The 25,676-nt window shown below is 41.5% G+C and overlaps 1 protein-coding gene across 1 annotated transcript in view; it reads left to right on the forward strand.

Annotated features, from left to right (window-relative positions):
• The first annotated feature begins 3,794 nt into the window (after positions 1-3,794).
• kcnk17 (potassium channel, subfamily K, member 17) overlaps positions 3,795-25,676 on the forward strand; it is a 41,450-nt gene continuing 19,568 nt past the window's right edge. Inside the window, exon 1 of the mRNA XM_073055348.1 lies at positions 3,795-4,007. Within this exon, the coding sequence (XP_072911449.1) occupies positions 3,795-4,007 (213 nt within the window). The remainder of the gene's footprint in view (positions 4,008-25,676) is intronic.

The following is a 25,676-nucleotide window of genomic DNA, read 5'->3' on the forward strand; positions in this document are numbered from 1 at the left end:
TCCCCTCAAACTCTTAATGAAGTGTAGCCGGTAGTGTGTCTTCTACATGTTTGCATCAATATGTTGGGACCTGGATAGATCATTAGAGACCCATGTTGAGCTCCATTTGCCAGGTTTTCAACTAATCACTCAATCTTTTGCTGCAAAATCACAATGGCCTCATCACAATATGCCCATCCTGCTAGTTTTATATCATCAACATGTTTGGAAAACTTACATTTCATTTCCTCCTCCAGCACCTCATCTTGGAAATCGAAATATAATTATATGCACAAGTTTCACTCTGTAAAATCTGCCTGTCACATTTTTAAAGAATTCAAACAATTTTGATAGACGCGATTTACCTTTCATAAACAACTTTGATTTGGTTTAATTATGTTCAGCTTTCCTGAATGATTAGCTGTTTCCTTCTTGAATCCAGCATCTTACCATCAATAGATGTCATGTGTGTGCACATAAACCTTTAGGACTGCAGCAGTTCAAAAGGCAGCTCCCTCCACCTTCTCAAGGGCAATAGGGGATGGGGAATTAAGTGCTGATTCAGCTTGTGAAACCCACATCCTTTGAACAAATAAAGCAAAGCCTCATTCTCTGGAGGCCCCATGTTGGTCTTAGCCATCTCTTTATTTATACATCTATATAAACTCTTATTGCTTTGATATTGAATGTGGTTTCTCACAAAACCAACTTTATCTCACTTTATAAGCATTTTTGTCTTTTGCTGCAATATCCTAAAAACTTCCCAGTCCTCTGGCCTACCATCATCCTTTGCCCTGTTATTCAATTTATTATAATTATTGACCTCTTTCTCATGGAACTCCTCTTATTAATTGGGATAATTTCCTGCTAAGTGTTATATACTAGCTGTTTAAATCTTCATCTACTGACCTGACTCTCACTTTCCCAATCTACCTTAGACAATTTAACCTTCATGCCATTATCATTGCCCTGGTTTATGTTGAAGTCTGTGGTTACTGTTCTGTGGTTGAGCATAAGAGATACAAGACTTGAATTAAATCATACTGTGGTCAACTCCTCTTAGGGGATGTATGACCGCAAATCTCTTATTAATCTTTCCACATTACTCACAACCAAATAAAATGCCCTATTCTGGGTAAGTTCTGTAACATACTGTTCTGAAAAGTCATGTAAATGAATATCCCTCATTGCAACTACAGTGTTCTTAAAGTATGCTTTAGATATTTCCCCATTTATGTTCTACCCTATCAAGAGGTCACATTTTGGGACCTATGTCTTCTTTCCTGGTTATTCATGATCTCGGTCCAAACCAATTCTAAATTACTATTCACAGTCTCTATATCACAAATCAACTCTGCTCTGGTATGTCCCTTGATTAACACATCTATCCAGCCTGCTTTTCTGTTCTTTTGGACCATTGTATAAGGTGACATGTTTACAGCGCAGTTCCGATCACCCTGCAGTTGTAGCTATTGGATCATGGCCACATATTGCTACCTCTGCTGTCAATTCATCCACCTTAACAAATCAGTCCAGTCCAGAAAATAAGTAAGGGAAGTAGATTTGTTAGTAAGGGTGGGCTCAGCCAATCATTTTGGAATTCTGATTGTTTAAATGAAAGAGCTTGTGTCTCATTCAAGATTAGATGTCCAGCAAACCACGTAACAAATTAGGGGTAGCAAGAGGATCAAAAGGTGTAGTGGGAAAGATGATCGTCAGTATTGGTGTGGAAGAAGACCCTAAATAATGAATTTTAGGTTTATGAAGGTGTAGGTTTGGTGTAGAAATGAAGGTGAAGGTTAAAAGCAGTAAAAATGACAAGTTAGGAATGGACTCCCACCTAATGATTCACACAAATTCCCTTAGAAGAAGTAAGATATAGGTTTTGGCATGTGTAATGGTCTGTTAGAGTGGAAAATAGTTGAACTGCCAAGGTACAGCAGACTACACACTGAGTGTTGGTAATGCATTAAAATACAGATAGTCATCATTTAATATGGTTAAGTACTTGATAGTTAACATGGACATGATGGGCTGAAAGGCCTGCTTATATGCTCTATGACACAATGAGAGTGATGGTGATGTGAATTTTTAAACTTACCCATGGGTCCATTAATTTCTCGGAATTCTTTCACCCATTGCAAAAGTTACTGCCACCTTGGGCCTCTACCTCAGAATCCCCCCCAGAGGTTTGTTGGAGACACTTCCAGGATTCTGCAAACAGTCACTGAGTTATGCACAAGACTGGTGGCTGCTTAGCAAGACAGACAGCTATACTGACTTTGGGATGATGCTGGTCAGAGTGAGCATGGTTGAGATGTGAACTGGCTTCCACATGTACAGGGCCACTAGACTGAATGGATGTGATTCCTGTGACGATCCCTGTCATGAATCCAAGTAGCAATGACAATGAAAGCCACTAAACAGACAACTGTGCCTTTGAGCAGGTCACTGGCTCACTAAAGACACACTCGGGAACTTGGTCTTACAGAGATACATGAGTTGTTACAGGAAAGGAAACCTAGAATAATACTACTCTTTTAGTTCACCAGTCAAGTTCAAATAGGCTTGAGGAAATTCTTATACAAAAAAAGTCTAAAAGAAATAGTAATATCTGGTATTTACATATCTGGACTTTAGTGGAGCTAAATGTCTAATGAAACTTCACTGGTGAGTCAGCAAACAAAAATCTGCAAAGAGAAACATTGCAGCAGTTGACCAAAAACGAAATCAGAGCAGTTTTTGGATAAAACTCAAGAGAAAGTTTAATTAGGTTTAATTAGGAAGACCTGTAAAGAAATAGCTCAAAATGGAGGAGAGCTTCAGGACACTTCTTGGTGCATAGATGTGATTCCACACATTAAGAACAACCTAGTGATGATCATTACACCTCGAGAATATATCAGCAGGTAAAAGAAAACTCCTTATCATCCCCCCACCTCCATCCCACATCACATCTTAGGAGACTCGGGTGATGTTATAAAGATGTACAGTCATGAGGCTGAATGTACACAGTCTTTTTATCAGGGCTGCAAAATCAATAATTAGAAGCCATAGTTTAAGGTGAGATGGGAAAGATTTAATAGGGACCTGAGGGACAACTTTTTCATGCAGAAGGTGGTCTGTATATGGAATGAGCTGCCAGAGGAAATGATTGAGGCAGGCACCATAGCAATATTTAAAAAATACATGAATAGGAAAGGGTTGGAGGGATATGGGCCGAACACAGGCAAATGGGACCAGCTTGGATGGACATTTTGGTTGGCATGGACCATTTGGGCTGAAGGGCCTGTTTTCATGATGATCTATAAAATATGACACCATTATCAGTTCTTAACATTAGAATTTACAAACTTTCCACAGTGGAAAGAAAATGTAGCTCTCTGCTGCTAATTAGAGAGTAAAAATAAAACTACATTAAATTTTGTGTATCTTTCATAACCTCACAAAACCCGACTCTGAATCCAAGGTTTGTATTGGAAAATCGGGAACCCTGACAGTGACAATCCTATTAACCATCTGTTCAGCATGCGCTTGTTTCTCTATATCACACCCTGCTAAATAACAAACGCCTGAGTGAGGTAAATGGTGTGTAATGGCCTGTAAAGAAAAGAAAATTGACTGTGGATATCTATTGAATACAGTCAGCCGGCAGAGAATAAGCAAAGGTTTTCATCTGGACACAAGGTGAAATGAAAACCCCACAGCTGCTATAATGAGTCCAGCGGCAGCTCAGCCCATTTGATTCACCCAGCCAAGTGAGATGGTGCTCGATGGTTAGTGCTGAAGTGGGTTTTGAAGATACGTTCATAGCCATGTCATACTTCACCATCTACGGCATCAGAATCAGTTGCACTGTGGTTCTGCTACTGGGATACTTTACGTATTTATTCCTGGGAGCTACAGTATTCCAGGTGCTGGAGATGCAAGCAGAGGCTCACACTCGGAATAACTTCCAACTGGCAAAGCTTAAGTTCCTTACAAACTACAGCTGTCTGGATGGGCCAGCACTGGAGAAGTTTGTCCAGGTAAGCTGAGAGGGGTAAAATTCTGTTAACCTTTTGAAGCAAGTAGGTGACTGAGTGATAACCGATGGGTTTAGAACAATTTACGTAAACAATTCAAAGCAGGGAAAAAGATCCAATTAAATATCAAACTTTGTGGATCATAAGCATTTTCAAAGTTCAACCAAGCAATGTCAAATCAGGAATAGGCCAGTGAGGAAAATTCTGATCATTGGCAATAATTAGCACTGAGATCTAGAGATTGTTTGTCTTAAAAGTCTGATCTTTTTTTGTGTGTGATGAATTACCACTCACAACGTGATGAGATTTGTAGTTCTCATAGCATTAAATCCCAGGACATAGTTGTCAAATATGTGTCGATAACCACAAGACAATGATTATTTATTTTTACGTATTCTCTGTTCTGGCAAAAAATGTCTTGTGGTTTGAATGCTGTTCTGTGGGCCATGAAACTATTCCCCTTTTTGAGCATGGGAGCTGCAGAAGGGTAGGAGTGGCAACGCATTGGTTAGGGGGTGAGTGAAGTAGGGAAGAATAATTCAAACTTGAAATTCTTTTTTTGAACCCAACCTTCTGTAAATGCTTGCTATAGCAGAAGGGGTGTAGTAACTTGGGACAAGGATGCTGGTTACGTATACCAATTACATATACCAGCCCAGATCCACAGTCACAGAATATAAAACGTTGACCAATACAGCACAAGAACAGGACATTTGGCCCACAATATCTATGCCAACCATACTGTCAATTTAAAATGCACATCTGCCTGCACATGGTCTATTCCCTCCATTCCCTAGCTGTTCTTGTGTCTGTTTTAACGTCTCTTAAATGTTGCTAGGGACGCGAGATGTCTGAACCTAGAGCTACAAACAATCTGCTGGAAGAACTCAGCAGGTCAGTTAGTATATGTGGAGAGAAAGGAGATGTCAACATTTCTGTTTGAAACCCTGCACCGGGACCTGAAGTGTCGACAGTTCCTTTTCCCCTCGACAGATGTTTCTTGACTCACTGAGTTCCTCCAGCAGACTGTTGCTCTTCAACGCAGCTATTGTATCAACTTCCATCACCTTCTCCGGCAGCACGCTCCAGGCACGCCGCTCTGTGCCACCTGCCTCACAGATCTCCTTTAAACATCCCTCTCTCACCTTAAAAACTTCAATTTAAGAGTGTGACCATTTCCCTCACTGCCTCCTGGTGTATGTTCTAAAGGTTAGGGATCAAGCCTTGATTCTTCACAATCATTGCCAAAAGGACTGGATAGAGAGGATGTTTGCATTAGAGCAGAGTCTAGGGACTGAGTGTACAACCTCAAAATAAAGAAATATCCCTTTGGAACTTAAATAAGGCGATTAAACTCTACTTGGGCTTCCAGCCGGATACAGGTATTGATTATAACCAACGTTTTATTGACAAACTCTGCCATCTTCTTCAGGGATGATGCCTGGGCTTGTCTGGTCCGGTGATATTAAAGAAGAAGAGGTTTTTCTTTCATCCAGAGGGCTGTGAATCTCTGAAGTTCATTGTCATAGAGGGTTTTGGAGGCCAAATTACTGGGTATATTAAAGGCACAGATTGACAGGTTTTTGATTGGTTATAGAGAGAGGGTGAGAGAATACAACTGAAAAAATCAGAGATAATTGAATGACGAAGCCAGCACGATGATCTTAATGGATAAAATATAGTTTATGATTGTCATATGTACTGAGATACAGTTTAAAAAAAAATTTCTTACATGCCATCCATACAGATTATTTTATCACATCAGTACCTTGACATAGTAAGGGGAAGACGAAAACAGAATGTGGAACATAGTGTTTCAGTTATAGAGGAAGTTCAGTGCAGGCAGGCAGTAAGGTTCCTTGCCATGATAAGGTAGATTGTGAGATTAAGAGTCCATCATATTGTACTAGGGCAGGGGTTCCCAACCTTTTTTATGCCATGGACTAATACCATTAAGCAAAGGGTCCATGGACCCCAGCTTGGGAATGATTAGGGGATCATTCAAAAGTCTTATATCAGCGAGGAAAATGGCCATGCTTTTAAGTTGAAATTTTCACTTGGTGGTACATGCTTTTAGACTTCTGTATCTTCTGCCTGATAGGGAGTGGGAGAAGAGAGAATGACTAGGGTAAGTGGGGTCTTTGATTCTGTTGGCTGTTTGGTCAAGGTAGAAAGAAGTCCGTGGAGGGGAGGCAAGTTTCTGTGATGTGCTGAGCTGTCTTCATAACTCTCTGCTGTTTCTTGTCCTCGTAGGCAGGAACATTTGCCATAACAAGCCATGAATTGTCCTGAAAGGATGCTTTCTGTGATGCATCTGTACAAATTGGTGAGCGTCATAGGAGTCATGCTAAATTTTTAGCCTCCTGAGATAGTAGAGGAGTCGATGTTCATTCTTAGCCATGGCATTTATGTGATTGAATCAGGACAGATTATTGGTGCTGTTCACTCCAAGGAACTTAAAGTTGTTAACCCTCTCGCCCTCAGCACTGTTGACTAGACTTTGCTCCTGTATCATATGGTTTTATAGCTACCACACTGCAAGATGCACGCAACTCCCGAGTGGTGAAGATCGTCTCTGTCAAGCTTTCATTGATCAGCTGCAAACATTGTCAGTAAGCGGACGAGACCATATTAAAGTATTTGCTATTTCACTGAACACCTAGCCCAAAGTATCCTATAACACAAACAGCAGATATCAGGCATTGACTCAGGTAAACTCTACTACACACAAACACTAATCCTTTGTAAACATGCGAGGTGGGGTGTGATCTCACAGTGTCAGCAAAATTCCCTTTGATTTGCTGTCACTCGCATCGCTGCTGAACGATTCGAAAGCGGAATGAGCGATTGTTCACTGAGGCGTGAAATGTTTCCCAGTTCTATTACTGTCGCTATATTTATTTTACCACACACTGTCAAGTTGCAGAAAAGGGCTTGGAAGGTGGGCTGTGGAAGAAAATCCAGATTATTTACATCTTTAAAACCAATAATTTGTTATCACCAACAAATTAAAACAGATTTGTCTAAATGAAAAATTTAAAAACACTCCAGATACTAGAAATCTGAGTGGTGGGCATATACTGAGATACATAGAAAAGCTTTTCATGTCCGTTTCATCTAGACTAGGATTCCCAGCCATTTTTATGCCATGGTCCGATACCGTTAAGTAATGGGTCCATAAGACCATAAGACATAAAAGCACAATTAGGCCAGTCAGCCCATTGAGTCTGCTCTGCTATTCCATCATAGCTGATCCCAGATCTCATTCAGTCCCATACACCTGCCTTCTCACCATATCCTTTGATGCCCTGACCGATCAGGAAATAATAAACTTCCACCTTAATTACACCCATTGACTTGGTCTCCACCACAGTCTGTGGCAAAGCATTCCACAGATTCACCACTCTCTGGCTATAAAAATACCTCTTTACCTCTGTTCTAAAAGGTCTCCCCTCTATTTCAAGGCTGTGCCCTCTAGTTCTGGATACCCCCACCATAGGGAACATCCTCTTCACATCCACGCTATCTAGTCCTTTCAACATTTGGTAGGTTTCAATGAGATCACCCTGCATTCTCCTAAATTCCAGTGAGTTCAGGACCAAAGCTGCCACACACTCCTCAAATGTTACCCCTTTCATTCCTGGAATCATCCTCATGAACCTCTTCTGGACTCTCTCCAAACACATCCTTTCTGAGATATGGGGCACAAAGCCGTTGATAATACTCCAAGTGTTGTCTTATAAAGGCTCAGCATTATCTCATTGCTTTTATATTCTAGTCCCCTTGAAATAAATGCATTTGCCTTCTTTACCACAGACTCAACCTGTAATAAGCTTCGGGGAGACTTGCATGAAGTCTCTTTGCACCTCTGATGTTTGAAACTTCTCCCTATTTAGATAATAGTCTGCACTGTTGTTCCTTTTACCAAAATGCGTTATCATACATTTCCCAACACTGTATTCCATCTGCCACTTTTTTGCCCATTCTTCCAATTTGTGTTAGTCCTGCTGCAATCGCATTGCTTCCTCAGCACTACCTACCCCTCCACCTATCTTTGTATCATCTACAAACTTTGCCACAAAGCCATCAATTCCACTATCTAAATCATTGACAAACAATGTAAAAAGTAGCGGTCCCAATACTGACCCCTGAGGAACACCACTAGTCACTGGCGGCCAACCAGAAATGGCCCTTTTTATTCCCACTCGCTACCTCCTGCCTGTGAGCCATTTCTTTATCCTTGCCAGTATTTTTCCGGTAACACTATAGGATTTTATCTTATTAAGCAGCCTCATGTGAGGCACTTTAATGAATGCCTTCTAAAAATCCAAGTAAATGACATCCACTACCTCTCCTTTGTCCACCCTGCTTGTTACTTCCTCAAAGAACTCTAACAGATTTGTCAGGCAAGATTTTCCTTCACAGACACCATGCTGACTTTCAGTTATTTTATCATTAGTCTCCAAGTACCCCAAAACCTCATCCTTAATAATAGACACCAACACTTTCCCAACCACTGAGGTTAGGCTAACTGCCTGTAATTTATTTTGCCTTCCTCCCTTCTGACACTTGCATATCTTCCAGTTCTCTGGGACCATGCCAGAATCAAGTGATTCTTGAAAGATCATGACCAATGTATCTGTTATCTCTTCCCTTTTACTATTTATATAACTGAAAAATCATTTGGTATCTTGCTTTATATTATTGGCTAGTTTGCCCTCATATTTCATCTTTTCCCTTCTTATAGCTCTTTTGGTTTCCTTTTGTTGGATTTTGAAAGTTTCCCAATAATCCATCTTCTCACTCACTTTTGCTACCTTATATGCCCCATCTTTGGCTTTTATGCAGTCCTGAATTTCCTTTGTCAGCCACAGTTGCCTACCCCTGCCATTTGAGAACTTCTTCCTTTGTGGGACAGATCTATCCTGCATCTTGTGAACTACTCCCAAAAACTCCAGCCACCTCTGTTGTGCCATCGTCCCCATAGTATCTCCCTCCAATCCACCTAGGCAAGCTCCTTTCTCATGCCTCTGTAATTCCCTTTATTCCATTGTGATACTGATACATGTGACTTATGCTTCTGCCTCTCAAGTTACAGTATGAATTCAATCATATTATGATCACTTCCTCCTAAGGGTTTCTTTACATTCAGCTCCCAAATAAGATCTGGGTTATTACCCAACACCAAATCTAAGACAGCCTTTCCCCTAGTAGGCTCAAGCACAAGCTGCTCTAAAAAAAAAACCATCCCTTAGGCATTCAACAAATTCCCTTTCTTGCAATCTGACACCAACTTGATTTTCCTGTCCCCTTGCATATTGAAGTCCTCCATCACAATTGTGTCATTACCTTTATTACATGCCTTTTCCAGCTCCCTTTGCAATCTCAACCCCACATCTCGCTACTATTTGGAGGCCTATATATGATTCCCATAATGGTTTTTTCAACCTTGCAGTTTCTTAACTCCACCCACAAAGATTCAACATTCTCTGAACCTATGTTACCTCTTTCTGAAGATGTAATTCCATCTCTTACCAATAGAGCCACACCACCTGATGCACCATCAATAACTCTCAGAGACGGGAGGTGAACGATAGGCTTTTATTAGCAGAAAAAGGGACCATGACATCTTGGAGACTGAGGGAGGAGCAGTGCCTCCAATCGCCTTTATACAGGGGTCTGTGGGAGGAGCCACAGGAGCAGTCAGCAGAGGGGTGTGTCCAGACAGGTATACATAGTTTACCACACTACCGCCTATTCCTTCCTGCCTGTCCTTTCAATACAAAGTATATCCTTTGACATTAAAGTCCCAACTCTGGCCTTCTTTCAGCCAGGACTCAGTGATGCCCACAATGTCAGACTGACCAATCTCTAATCGCACACGAGTTCGTCCACCTTGCCAAAGCCTTACCACTCTGCTGCATATTACTCCAACGATGACCACTCCCACGATGACCACTAGGCTAAGCGATACCTCTCTTTTATAGAGACTAGGGTTTTAAAGCTCTTCGCTGGACCTGCACAGGAATCACAGGAATGCTTCTGTTGCATCTGTGCAATACTCCAATCAACCCTGTGGACCTCAGGCTGAGAACCTCTGATCTGGACAGATCATGACATACCTAAATACATCAAAGTTGCCAAACTGAAAACAGAATACAGAATATAGTGTTACAGTTACAGAGAAAGTACAGTGCAGGTAGACAAAGTGCAAAGGCCACAACAAGCTATATTGTGAGATTAAGAGCTCATCTTTATCCTATGAAAGCTCAGTTCAATAGTCTGATAACATTGGGATAGAAGCTGTGATGATAATATTGAGTATGCCAAAATTAGTATTATTAGTAATATAGAGTATGCCAATAGTAGCAGTTGGAGTATGCCAATTTTTTTCTTGGGATATTATAGGTAGATGTAACAGAGAATAAATTAATTATGCAGGATTTAATACTGTCAATATAGTGGAAGATGTCAAATTAATACTAATTGGAATGGCACGGTAGCATATCTAGTAGTGCTGCTGATTCACCGCTCCAGTGACCCAAAGCTGAGGCTCCCAGCCTCCAATCTATGGAGTTTGCACATCCCCTTGTTACTGGTGGTTTTTTCCAGGTAGTCCAAAGATGGTGGATGGTAAGTTAATTGCCCACTGTTAGTTGTCACTACTGTGGAGGCCAATGCAGATATAGTAGGGTGCAGGATAAAGATAGTGGATTGCTGTGGAGATCATGACTCACAAGAGGACAAATGACCTCTTTCTGCATCATAAAGGAATACAGAAATATGAACAAATATGAACAAATTCATGTAAAGTGTACAACGTGGTTTTCTGGATCAGAATATTGAAGATCTAACAAGGGAAAAATCTGTTTCAGATTTTGTTTAATTAAATAAGAAAGGGTTAATTGAAAATCTTGTAAATGATCAAAGGCAGAGGTTCCCAGCCTGGGGTTGATGGACCCTTTGCTTAATGGTATTAGTCTATAGCATTAAATGGTAGTATCATAGAGTTTTGCATTGAATTTGAAAGCAATGCAGTTCAGTCTGAATCTAAGAGCTCAGGCAAGAAAACTATGAAAGTATGAAGGACATGACTGGCAAAATGCATTGGAAAGTATCACAATGGACAGGCAAAGGCTAACATATAAAGAAATAATGTACAGTTGGCAGAGAAAAATATATTTCTGTAAGGCATGAAATCCCAACTGGTAAGGTGAGGCTGAGGGGAGAAATTAAAGGAAGCTTCTCATCCAAGTGAAAAATGTATGAAGCTGACAGAAATAGCAACATTTTCCTTATTTGTTGTGGCAAAGAAACGACTCTTGCTCATTGTAAAATTGTGCAATACATCACCGTGTAAACATAATCTGTGAAACATTTACAGGTGAATGCTATACAACCCTTGAAGTGACGCCTAGGAGTGGAGCTTTGAAAAAGATGGCTGTTGAAATAATGAGTGTTCTGGTCATCAATGTCCAAAGCCCTAGTTTCTGGAATTGTTCCTGTGACCCAACTATTTGAAAAAGGAAGGTGAAAGCAAAAAGAGAACTGCTGATCTCTTTAGCCTAACATCAGCTATAGAGGAAGTCCTGGAGACTAACAGTTTGAAGAAAATAATAGGATCGAACAGAAACAAGAGAAAACCTGCAGATGCAGGAAATCCAAGTAACACACACAAAATGCTGGAGGAACTCAGCAGGCCAGGCAGCATCTATGGAAAACAGTAAACAGCCGACTTTTTGGGCCGAGGCCCTTCATCAGGATCGAGCAGAGTAACATTTCTCAGATCACAGGCATATCCCTCCAACCATCAAGTAGTACCCACAAGAGGCACAGCCTCGAGAAGCTAGCATCCATCGTTAAAGATCAAAGTTTAAAGTAAATTTATTATCAAAGTGCATATGTGTCACCATATACAACCCTGAGATTAATTTTCTTGCAGGCATATGCAATAAGTAGCCAGCCAGTGGTGTAGTGCCATCAACACCAGACTTCAAGCTGTGTGGACCTGGCTTTCCATCCATGCTGGGTTGAGCGCCGAGCTAGCAATTGCATCTGGTAAATAACAGACAAATGCTAAAGAAATGGCAGGGCTGTTGCCCGACGTGCCACAAGGCAGTGAGAGGAAGAACAACTAATCAATAACTGCAATAACCATAATGGAATCAATGAAAAACCAGACCAGCCGGGCCATGCCACTTTCTCACTGCTACCACCAGGTGGGGGGTAGAGAAGCCTGAAGTTCCACATCACCACCTTCAAGGTCACCAACTTCCATTCAATCATTTGGTTCTTGAACCAACTGGAAAAATCTTAATCACTGCAGCTTCACAACACAATGACCACTTTAATCACTTTGCACAAAATGCGTATTTTTGGTCTATGTCTTTACTTGTAAAAAAGTTAGTAATTTATGTTTTTCTTGTTAATTCTACTTACATGATGCTGCAAATATGTTTTTTATTGCACCCATGCATACATGTAGTTACATAGAACACAGAACATTACAGCAATACGAAGGTCTTTTGGCTCATCATGTTCTGCCTATTTTAATGCTAATTTATACTAAAAGTCTTCCTCCTGTGTATCATCCATATGCCTCTATTCCCTTCATGTTCATGTGTCTATCTAAATGCCTCTTAATTTTCACCAAACTTCCTGAGTCCACTATTACCTCTGGTTTAAGATGGCACTACTGAAGAGGGGTGACAGTTTACTGGCAGTTCATAAGCAAGAAGCGCAACTAAATATCTTATTATTAAAGATTTTTTCTGTGGAAAACTGTGATAAACAATCACTGCAAACAATGAAGAAGAGAGCGAAAGCGAGGCAGACTTGAGGGTCGAGGCATGTTTGAGGAAAAGTGATCGGTGAAGGGTCGAGATGGAGTCAGGGTGTGCAAGACAAAGGAGTTTCCAGGCCCATCCACCTAATCCAAGAATGAGGGTTGATTGATCTAACTACCAGGCCAAAATCTGGTGTTGGGGTCCAGGCCCAGAGTATATTGATGCGATAGGGCCCAGGTCCTAGTGCAAGGGGCGACCCAGTGTTTGGGCAGTTAAAATGCTGGGCAAGATGGATTGAAAAGGCAGGGTGTCGGGACCAGAGACAAGGGTCAGGCCGGTTCTGCTCGCTTCTTCGTGACAATCGCTCTGCTCTTCGCAGCACTGAGACTGAGGCTGCAGGCCTGCTCCGGGCTTTGTGTCTACATGGACTCACTTAAGTCCTGAATGCTTTTGCTTGCTTTTATTGATTGTGGGTTTTTTTGTGCATTGGGTGTTTGTTGGTCTTTTTAAACGGGTTCTTTCACGTTCCTTGTTTTGTAGCTGCCTTTAAGGAGACAAATCTCTATACGTACTTTGATAATAAATGTACTTTGAACTTAAAACTATTCTGGGCACCTACCACTCTCTGTGTTATAAAAAAAACTTGCTCCTCACATCGCTTTTTAGCTTTCCTCCTTTAACATTAAAAACCTGTCCTCTGATGTTTGGCATTTCTACCCTGGGGAAAATATTCTGACTGTCTACCCTATCTATGTCCCTCATCATTTTCAAACACTCTGTCATGTCTCCCCTCGGCCTCTGACACTCTAGGGAGAACAACCCAAGTTTGTTCAACTGTTCGTTATAACTCATACCCAGTAACCCAAGCAGCATTGTGGTAAACCTCATCTGCCCTCACTCCATTTTCTTCATATAACGGGGCCAACCAAACCTGCATACAATCATCCAGACATGCGCTGATTTGTGCGTTTGACAATAGACATACCTTTGACTTTGAGTCAGCACATATTTATGAAAGGACAACCAGGTTAGACTAATTCACTGAAATTTGTTGAGGATATCACCAACAGAATAGAGAAGGGAGCACCAGTTGTGAGGTTTACTTAGATTCTCAGAAAGTTCTTTTTTACAGCATTTAGCCTTTGGTTGTATAGTTGAAGCTTTTGGGACTGGAGTCAACACTGACGTGAGCTAAGAAATTGTTTTCAGGCAGAAAGCAATGAGGATAAATGGATCCTTCTCAGACAGGCAGTCTGTGATTACATAGGTTACCACAAGGGTTGCTGCCTTGGCTGTTGCTATTAACAATCTATATTAACAATTTGTCTGAAAGAATGGAATGTCACTTCTCCAAATTTGCTAATGATACAAAACCAGAAAAAATTGTGAGTCAGGGACAAGGATATAAATCTTCCTGGGGCTACAGACGGTTGAGAGAGAGAGAGCAGACAAGAAGGAAGATGGAATGTAATGTGGAAAAATGTGAAGTTATCCACATAGTGCACAAAGTAGAAATATAGGCTATTCGTCAAGTGGAGAGAGATTGGGTGAAAAGATATTCAAAATAATTAAGGTTTTTGAGGAGGTGATGAAGATGGCCATTGAGGCTAAGGCAGTAGAAGATACAAAAGCGTGACAGCAAATACCAATAGCGCCAAGGACAGCTTTTATCCCGCTGTTGAATGGACTTCTAGTACGATAAGATGGACCATTGATCTAACAATCTAACTGTCATTGCCCTTGCCCCTTATTGTCTGCCTGCACTGCACTTTCTTTGTAACTGTAACACTTTACTGCATTCTGTGATTGCTTTTCTCTCGTACCACCATGATGTATTTTTGTGCAGGATTGTTCTACATTGGTGGCATGCTAAAGAAAGCTTTTCACTAAACCAAAGAACATTTCACTATTTTCACTGATTCTTGTCATGAAATTTATTATATTACATAATAAATAAATATTACTAAACAAAAGAGGAATCGTGAGCTAGTGGTCATGGACTATGCGGGAATCTGATGGTGGAGGGGAAGAAGCTGCTTTTAAAATATGTTTAGGCCTACAGGCTCCTACCTCCTCTCTGACGGTAGTAATGCAAGGGGGGCATTTCCTGGATGGTGAGGGTTTTTAATGATGGAAAAAGTTCAATGTAAAATTTATTATCAGGGTACATACATGTCACCACATACAACCCTGACATTCTTCTTCCTGTGGGCATACTTAGCAAATCTTTAGAACAGTAACTGTAAACAGGATCAATGAACAACAAACTGTGCAAATGCAAATAAAAGTAATTAGCAATAAATAACGAGATGGATGCTGGATTTTTGAGGCACCATCCCTTGAAGATGTCCTCAGTGGTGGGGATGGTAAGGCCTAGGATGGAGTTAGCTGAGTCTACAACTCTCTGCAGCTTCTTACGATCCGGTGTATTGGAATTTCCTTACCAGGCTGTAATCCAGCCAAGCAGAATGCTCTGTACTGTACATCTCTAGATATTTGGGCTAGAGTCTTACATCTCCCCAAACTGCTCATAAATAGAGCTGCAGGCATGCCTTCTCTGGGTTGCATCAATCTGTCAGACTCAGAATAGATCTTCTGAGATGTTGACGTACAGGAAGTCGATGCTACTTACCCTTTCCACTGCTGCCCCCCCACCCCCCAATGAAGACTGATGAATGCCTCTCCCAGCTTCCCCTTTCTGAAGTCCACAGTCAGTCGGTGAGGGCAGTGTGTTCAGTTTTGTTTGGCCTGCTATAGGTTATTACACTGGAAAGTGTGGAAAATATTTACAAGGTTGTTGCTCAGACTAGAGAGTCTGACTTACAGGGATCAACATGATTCCACAAGCTAGGGCTGTTTTCTTTGAGTGTAAGCGATTGAGGAGTGATCTTGTAGAGATGTACAAAATCATAAGGAGTATTAAAGGGGTGAATGTAATGTCTTTTTCCCAGGGTTGGGGAATCAAGTCTAAAGTTTTTAGATTTAAGGTGAGAGGAGAAAGACTTAATCATAACATAAAGGGTGAATTCCTTTTACACGGAGGGTGGTAAAGGTATGGAATGAGGTGCAGAGGAAGTGGTTGAGGCAGGTGCAATGACAATTTTTAAAAGACAGTAGGACAGATACATGGACAGGAAAGGCATTTTTGGGGGGATATGCATAAACTTGGGCAAATGAGACTAGATTGGTTGAAAATCTTGGTCAGCATGGAGCAGATGGGCTGAATGGCCTGTTTCTGTGCCGTATTACTCCTTGTTTCATTTTTCCATAACTCCCTTTTCTTCACTCTCACAACATGGCTTGTTTTCTTGTTTTTTTTCCTCCTCTTTTCTGAACTCAGTCAAATCCCTCTACTTATTTCTTCTCCAGGCAGTTTTACATTTAGGGCAGCACAGTTCTACAGCTGGTAGAGTTGTTGGCTCAGTTTAATCCTGACCGTCGGTGATAGCTGTGTGGAGTTTGCACATTGTCCCTGTGAGCATCCCTTCTAGGTGCTCTGGTTTGCTCTCACACCCCAAAGGCATGTGGGTTAGTATGTTAATTGGACACAGTGACTTGCCACTGGTGTGTGGTGAGTGTCAGAGTCTGTGGGAAGTTGATAAAAATGTGGAGAGAATAAAATAAGGGATGAGCTACCAAAGGACGTGATTGAGGCAGGTTCAGTAACAACTTTTTAAAGACCGCTGGAGAGGTACATGGATTGAAAAGGTTTAGACAGTTATAGACCAAATGCTGGCAAATGAGACTGGCTTGGATGAGGCATCTTGGCCAGCATGGACCAGCTGGGCCAAATGGCCTGTTTCCATGATGTACGACTTGAAGATCTATAGGACTATTGTAAATGGATGGTTAATATTTGATGTGTACTGAAGGATTTGTTTTCATCCTCAATGACTCTGTAATTCAATCATTAACTAGCCTTCACTTTACTCATTAAGCTATCAACAACCCACCATCCTCTGTTATCTATTTAGTCTTGATCTCCACAAATATTCCTTTTGCTCTCTCTACCTCCTCCCCTTTTACAAAGACTAGCTTTTAATGAGAGTTCGTTGACCTGAAAAGGTGACTTTCTGCTCCCTCCATGGATGTTGCTTGATCTGCTGAGCCATCCCAGCATTGACTTTATTTAAGGATCCAGAGTCTGTTGTTGTTGATGGGAAAGACTTGTCACCACTTCTTCAGGAGGCTAAACAAATTTGGTATGTCCCCAAAGACCCTCGCCCATTTTTATGGATACGCCATAGAAAGCATCCTATCTAGATGCATCACAGCTTGGTATGTCAACTACTCTGCTTGAGATTGCAAGAAACTGCAGAGAGCTGTAAAAACAGCCTTCCCTACAAGGACTCTGTCTACACCTCTTGCTGCCTCAGTAAAGCAGCCAGCATAATTGAAGATGCCACTCACCCTGGTCATTCTGTCTTCTTCCCCCTTCCCTCCATTGGGCAGAAGATAAAAATGCCCGAAGGCACATACCACCAGTCTCAAGGACAGCTTCTATCCTGTTGTTATATGACTATTGAATGGACCCCGAGTATGATAAACCTCACAATCAACCTCATTGGCCTTGCATCTTAGTGTCTGCCTGCACTGCACTTTGTAACATAATATTGGACATTCTGATGTTGTTCTCTCCCTAGTACTACGTCAATGTGATAAAATGATCAGTATGGAATGAGTTTCACTGTGACAATAAAATCAACCACAGCATCCAAACCAAACGTTTAATGACATTAGTAACTTACCTAGTACTTCACAGACTTTTAAAGTATCTCTGAAGTGCATTCAGCATTTTAGGGCAGGAAACAAGGCCGCTATTATTCCAACCCTGTTGAAATTGTCTCAGGTATTGACACAGAGGTGTTCTTGAAGAGAATTTATACAAAGCATTTGAAGACAATGAAGACTGCTAAATGGAACAGTAATTGTGTAATGGCAGAAAATACCAGAAGGTGGCAGCACCTGCCTTTAAATAAAAAAATCTGGCTGCTCTAATCAGATTCAGATTCAGATTCAGTTTATTGTCATTTAGAAACCACAAATGCAATGCAGTTAAAAAATGAGACAACGTTCCTCCAGAATGATATCACAAAAGCACATGACAAAACAGACTACACTAGAAAATCCACATAATGTTTGGCAATCCCCAATCCGGAGTCCGGAGAGGCTGCTGCGTATTAATATTGCGCTACTGTCTTAGCGCGTTCCCTGGAAAGGAGCTCCAAATCCACCAGACAAACAAGACCAAAAACTAAAGCTATAAGACCTGCACAAAACCACATAGTTACAACAGTGCAAACAATAGCATAATTAATTAAAAAAAAGACCATGGGCACAGTAAAAATAGTCCAAAGATGTTAAAAGACTATAATGCCGTATTTGCACCCAAAAAAAAGACAATAATGAATGTAATACAAAAGAAAATGCTGCTGGAGGAACTCAGCAGCCAACACACTATGATGGAGAGAAGTGGAGAGTCAGGACCTTTCACCTGAACTCTTCCCTCCAGCAGCTCAGTTTGCTTCAGGTTCCAACCTCTGAAGTCTCTTTTGCCTCCAATTATGAATTCAATTTTGCTTGTTGCTACTAGGTGCAAGATTGCAGCAAAATAAGAGAAATGATTAAATCAAAATACAGCATCAGCATTGGGAGAATTACAAAACACTTCAGGCCACTTGGACTTCATCATTTCAATCATAGTTACAGGACAAATATCAAAAAGTAGTTATGAGAGCAAATTGCATGTTGGCCTCTTTGTAAAAGAAGTTGGAATTCAGAAATAGGGAAATTCTATTACAATTGTATAGGGTGTTGGTGAAAGCTCACCTAGAGTACTGTTCACAAAAATGGTCTACTTAAATGAGAAAGGATACGGTAGCTTTGGAAACAGTCCAAACAAGACTGATGAGATGTGAGGCTTGTCAGGTTTGGTCTATATTCTGTAGAGTTGAGAAGAACGAAAGGTAACCTTATTGAAACATATATAATCCTAAGGCAGCTTGATAGGAGAGATGACGAGCTGCTTTCATGAGTGAGAAAGTCTTAAACAAGAGCAAGTAATTTAAATCACAACTATTTGTTTTCTCAACAAGAGTGGTTAATGTCTGGATTATCTGCTGCATGAAGTTGTAGAGACTGGAGCATTGGGAGGATTTATAGTGGAGGTAGGTGTGTTTGTGAAAGATCAGGGATTATGGGGAAGATCAGGGAAGGTTATGGGGAATTAGCAGAGAAGAGGTGATGAGGCCTGGCGTAGATCAGTCATGGTCATATTGAACAGTGGGGAAGGCTTCAGAGGCTGGTGCCCTACTCCTGCACTTATTTTCTTCTTTTAAGAACACAGAAAAGTCCAGCATAAGAGATGCCCTTTAGCCTACCGTATCTATGCCAGGCATGATGCCAGTCTAAAGTAATCCCATCTGTTGCACTTGATCTATAACCCTGTATTGCCTGACTGTGCATGCTTCTGCACATACGCTCATTATGTGTTGCTATTGAACCTTCCTCTGGCAGTGCATTCTAAGCACCGATCACTCTGTGTGTGAAAATCTTGCCTTGCAAATCTTTAGGCTTTCACCCTCTCAAATTAAACCTATGCTCCAATGTATTTTATATTTCACCTGGAAAAAAGACTTTCACGGTCTAAACTTTTAATTCTTCTCATTATTGTACATAGTTTTATCAGTTCTCCCCTCAGACTCACACGCTCTAGAGAAAACAATTCACGTGTGTCCACCTCTCTTTATATCTAATACACTCCGATCCAGGTCACTTGCACTGAGGTACAAAGGGATCTTGTCTCTGTAAATACAGATCATTTCATTCTAACAGTGCAAAGTAAGACAATAACTGAATGCTGAATAAAGTGTTAGCATTACAGAGAAAGTACAGTGCAAGTAGACAATAAGAGGCAAGTCATAACAAGGTAGATTGTAAAGTCCAAAGTTCATCTTATTATACTAGTGTACCGTACAATAGTTTTTAATCAGTGGGATAGAACTTGTCCATCAGCTTGGTGAACCTGTCCTGCCCTCTCCCCAAAACTTCCACATCATTCTTGAAATGTGGCAACCAGAATTGCACACAATACTCTAAGTGTGGCCTAAGCAACGTTTTGTATAGCTGCCATATGACTTCCCAACATTTATACTTAATGCTACGACTGACATAGGCAAGAAACTTGAATGACTCCTTTACTACCCTATCCACTCGTGTTTCCAATTTCAGGGAGCTATAGTCAAGCTAAACCATAGCTGTGCTTCTGTTCTGATGTGTCTTTCATTTCGAAGTAAATTGGCTCAGGGGATATTAATAGGAATTTTAACTGGGTTTGAACTTACAGTCTATTCACGAAAACTGACATCTGCTAGCCATTTTCAAGTTCATTTGAGTGATCAGGTTTTATAGGTTGCCCTCATTACTGACTACCATCTGCAAATCTCCCACCTTATCCACCTGTGTTTCTTCTTCCTTGGTCTATCTTTTCTAAACCTTCCCTTATCTAGTTCTATTTATCACCTTCCAATCGTATATCGCTACCTTCTTCCAAAAAGAGAATCAATAGATGTTGTGAACTTGGATTTTCAGAAGGCCTTTGACAAGGTGCCACACATGAGGCTGCTTAACAAGATAAGACAGGAAAGGATAGAGCATTGACTGATTGACAGGAGCTGAAGAGTGGGAATAAATGGCCTGGCTGCCGGTGACTCATGGTGTTCTGCAGGAGTCGGTGTTGGCCTCACTTTTTTTGTCATAATACTAAATGTCAATGATTTGGATGATGGAATTGATGGTTTTGTGGCCAAGTTTGCAGACAATACGAAGAAGGTGGAGCCGGTAGTGTTGTAGAAGCAGGGTGTCTGCAGAAGGACTTAGACAATTGGGAGAATGCTGTGTTGGGAAGTGTATGGTCATGCACTTCGGTAGAAGTAACAAAAGTGTAAACTGTTTTCTAAACAGGGAGAAAATTCAAAAATCTGAGGTGCAGAGGGACTTGGGAGTCCTTGTGCAGGATTGCCTAAAGGTTAGCTTGCAGGCAGAGATGGTGGTGAGGAAGGCAGATGTAATGTTTGCACTATCTTGAGAGGACTAGAATACAAGAGAAAGGATGTAATGCTGAGGATTTATAAGGAATTGATCAGACTGCACTTGGGGTGTTGTGAGCAGTTTTAGGCCCCTTATCTAAAGAGGGAGGTGCTGACATTAGAGAGGATTCAGAAGAGGTTCATGAGAATGATTCCAGGAATGAAAGGGTTATTGTATGAGGAGCATTTGATGGCTCTGGACCTCTACTCACTGGAATTTAGAAGAATAACTGGGGATCTCATTGAAACCTATGGAGTATTAAAAGGCAAAGATGGAGAGGATGTGGACAAGGTGTTTCCCTGTGGGAGAATCTAAGACCAGAGAGTACAGCCTCAAAATAGAGGGATGTTCACTTAGAATGGAGATGAACTGGAATTTCTTTAGCCAGAGAGTGGTGAATCTGTAGAATTTGTTGCCAATGGTATGTTGTGGAGGCCAGGTAATTAGGTGTATTTAAGGCAGAGATTGGTAAGTTCTTGATTAGTCAGTGCATAAAAGGTTATGGGGAGAAGGTAGGAGAATGGAGTTGAGAGGGAAAATGGATCAGCCATGATGAAATGGCAAAGCAGACTTGTTGCCCTAATTCCGCTCCTATCCCTTTTGCTCTTATGGTCCTCTCCTCACGCCACCTGACACCGTCTGTTTTTTGTTCCCCCCCCCCATTTCCTGTTTCCTATTGCCCACCCACTTCTGTCTCAAAACTCCTCCCTCTTCCCCAACCCCACCACCTGATTCCACCTGACAATCATTACCCCACCCTCCCCTTGCACGGTTCCACCCGTCACACACTAACCTCTGTCTCACCACTCTCTATTAGCTCTTTACACTGGCTCTCTACCCCCCCCCACCCCACACTCTCAATCCCGATCAAGGCTGCAACCTGAAACTTCCACCGTTCCTCTGTGTCCACTGATGCTGCTCAAACCGCTGAATTCTTTCAGCAGTTTGTTGTCTGGTCCAGATTCTGGCATCGTCTGGCTCTTGTGTGTCTGTAGTATTTGTCACTCTCTAATGAAATGGGTGAAATAAAGAAACCCAGGGAAGCACCATTCAGTTGACCACTGGAAGGACATTTGAGGATAACAGAGGCAAAATAAAAGCCCTTGGAACAAGGAATGAAAGTGAGGCCGCTTGGATTTGTTGACAACAAATTATTTTTTTGAGTAATCCTTTGGAAATTTTTATCCAGGTGACAGAGATGGATAATGCAAGGAATACACAGTAAGTGTTGTCTACACATCACTTACAGTTTAGAAGAAAGAAGGGTGACCCTATTCAACCATATACAATCCCTAGAGGGCTTGACCATGTAGATGATAGAACATGCCTCCTATAGTGGGAGAGTAACGAACAAGGGGACATAGCTGCAAAAGAAGTGGAGCACACACACACACACACAGAAGTCTGGAGGAACTCAGCATGTCAGTTAGCATTTCTAGAGGGCAATTAACAGTCAGAGAAGGGCTGGTAACCTTCAGCAGGACTGGAGAGTGAAGGGGGCAGAGACCAGAATAAAAGGGTGGTGAGAACGGGAGGAATACAAGCTAGCGGGTGATTGGTGATATCAGAAGGTGGGAATGATCTATGAAAGTAAAGTGCCAATGAAGAGGTAACCTGAAAGAACATAGAATAGTCTCTTTGGCCCACGATGTTGTGACGACCCTTTAACCTACTCTAAGATAAATCTAACACTTCCCCCTCACATAGCCCTCCAGTTTTCTTTCATCTACGTGTCTATCGAATAATTTCCTTAATGTCCCTAATGTCTTTACCACCACCCTTGGCAGCATGTTCCACACACCAACCACTCTGACATCCTCCCTAAACTTTCATCCAAGCACCTTAAAATTATTCCTCCTCGAATTAGTCACGTATGTCCTAGGAAAATGTCTCTGTCTGCCCATTCTATCTATACTTATCATCATATTGTACACCTCCATCAAATCACCTCTCATCCTCCTTTGCTACAAAGAGAAAAGCCCTAGATCACTCAGCCTCTCCTCATAAAACATGCTCTCTAATCCAGGCATCATCCTCGTAAATCTCCACTGCACCCTTTATAAAGCTTTCGCATCCTTCTCAGCTCAACTCTGCATTCTATCTATGTTCTATTGTAATCTACAATCTTCTACATTATCCGTAACACCACCCACCTTCGTTTTATCTGCAAACTTATTAACCCACCTTTCCACTTCCTCATCTAAGTCAATGATAGAAATTGTAAAGAGCAGGAGTCCCAGAACAGATCCCTGCCCTGTGGAACACAGCAAATCACCAACCTCCTTCTCATATTCCCTTCTATCTCTTTTAAGTCCATTTTTATGTTCCTTCCTAGCTATTTTGTAACTCTCTTAAGCCCTTTCTGCTCCTTGATTTCTAAACCTAAGTATGTTTCTTTCTTCCTCTTGACTAGATGTTCCATATCTCTTGTCAGCCATGGTTTCTTTGCCCTACCATCTCTTACCTGTCCCAATGGGACACACCTGACCAGAACCACATGCAACTGCTCCTGAAACAACATCAAAATTTCCTTTGTACATTTCCCTGAATGCTTAAAACTGAGGTGCATAGAAACTCCTTCCCTCAGGTGGTAGTGAGTCTTTGGAATTCTCTGCCTTTGAGGGTGGTGGAGGCCAGATTATTTGACATATTTAAGGCGAAAATGGGTAAGTGTTTGAAAGATCAGGGAATTGAGGATTATGGGGAACTAGCACTAAAGAGGAGTTGAGATCAGCATAGATCAGGAGTGATCATGGGGCAGGCTTGAAGAGCTGAGTGGCCTACTCATCCTCTTAATGTGTTCTTATGTAAATATATAATTGTCTTAAAGGCAGAGAGCAGAGGTGGGAGGTAAATGGTTGTTTTTAAGAATAGGAAGTTATAGACAGTGGTGATGATAGTGTGACCAGAAGTTTTGATATTATTAATAACTTGGGCATAGACATGCAGGGTAAAATTTCTATATCTGTGAATGGTACTTAGCTTGGTCATAAGTTAACCAATTCAAATGATATTAATAAGCCAGAAGACAACATACTTAGACTGGCAGAATGGACAGACAAGTAGCTGATGCAAGCTAATATTGACATGTGAAGTTATCCACTTTAGTGGAAAAAGAGACAATATGGGTTAAAAGACAAAATTTTAAATAGTGAGCAGGATTAGAGCAATCCCATGGCTGGGCATGTTTAGTGTGTAGTTAGAAAGATAGGATCCTAATTTCAAGTCCTACTTTCAAACAGAGGCCTAGAGTTCAGAAGGGAGAGTAGGATGAAGCTGCAAGAAATGCCAGCCAGACCCATTACGGGAGTGTTCATCTTGTTTTGGTTGCCTAATTTTAAGACAGATAAGAACATCAAGGGGGGGAATAGAGAAGATTCATCATTTTCTTCAAATCCCATCCCAAGCTTCTGGTTGCATGTTGTTTTAATTCCCCTCACCGGTCCCACACTGGCTTGTCTATCCATGGCTTTCTCCACTGCCAGGATGCGAGATCCAATGCAAACTAGAGCAACAACATCTCATATTCTACCTGGGTAATCTAAAACCTAATGGTTGGACATTGAATTTTCCATTACCTCACTTTTAATAACCACCCATGCTCCCATTCAGTCTTATTTATAACCTACTTGTGTCCCCTTTCCTAGACCCTCACCAGCCATTTTTGTCCTCATCATTCCAGCACCGTGTATCTACTACACATGCGTTTCACCCAACCGCCCTCCCTCTCCCCCATCTGGTCCTCATTCCACTTCCCATTTCCCTCTTTCCTAATGGTTCTCATGACTGGAACATTGCATCAAATGTTGGTCTTAATTACCAGAGCCCAGCGTGGTTGGCTTTTGTGTTCTTGTTTATCACCCTCCAGCAGCTGTTCCCACCTTCATTCTCCCCTCTTCCCTCCTGATGCCACCTTCCTTTTGCTTGTTTGCCCCCAACTATTCTCCATCTGCCTGCGCCTCCCAACTTCATATCCCCCCCCACCCCTATCTGGCTCAATCTGACCTTCAATATTTATCTCCTGTCCACAACCTCATTCCACGAGTCTCCTCTGGCCCCTGTCTCACAACTCCCATTCATCTCTTTATACTGGATATCTCCTCTTTCCACTCTTAGTCCTGATGCAGAGTTTCAACCCAAAATACTGAAAATTCCTTTTCTTCCACGGATGTTGCTCGACCAGCTGAGTTGCTCCTGCAGACTGTTTATTGCAGAACGTTGTCTACATTAGGCTAGAGAGGGTAGAGTTGTTTTCTTTGTAGCAAAATAGGTTAAGAGAAGTGTTAATAGGGGTTTACATCATCTTGTTTTGGGTTGATAGATGGAAGCTGTTCCCATTAGCAAACAGTGTCACGATGTGCACTGACAATATCGGAACACAAGTGCAGAGGAAAGACAGACTTTGGTGCAGGGACGGTGATGAGGATTTATTCATAATAATTCCAAATGAACGTCAGTGATTCAGCCAAGGGACACCGCGAGAAGCAACATTCTGAATACTAGGACTAATCCGGCATCTGCTTAAACAATACAAGTAACATGGAATCTCTGAGACTATCAAAGTAAACATAACAGGTTTAAACAGAAGGCGTCAGGAGATGGATTACAAAGAGTGAGTTGCTTGGGTAAAACACAAGGAACTCTAACAATTAGGGTGCTCTAAAAACCTCGGAGCCTAATGCTCTCTGGCACCCCACACAGGCCAGAAGAGCTCATTACAAATACTTCAAGAAACCAGGGGACTGTGGCGATCCACTTTCTGTGCAGGCGAACCGCGGTGCTCACAAATAGCCAGCGC

Source organism: Hemitrygon akajei, chromosome 9 (assembly GCF_048418815.1).
Source record: "Hemitrygon akajei chromosome 9, sHemAka1.3, whole genome shotgun sequence".
Taxonomy (NCBI): domain Eukaryota; kingdom Metazoa; phylum Chordata; class Chondrichthyes; order Myliobatiformes; family Dasyatidae; genus Hemitrygon; species Hemitrygon akajei.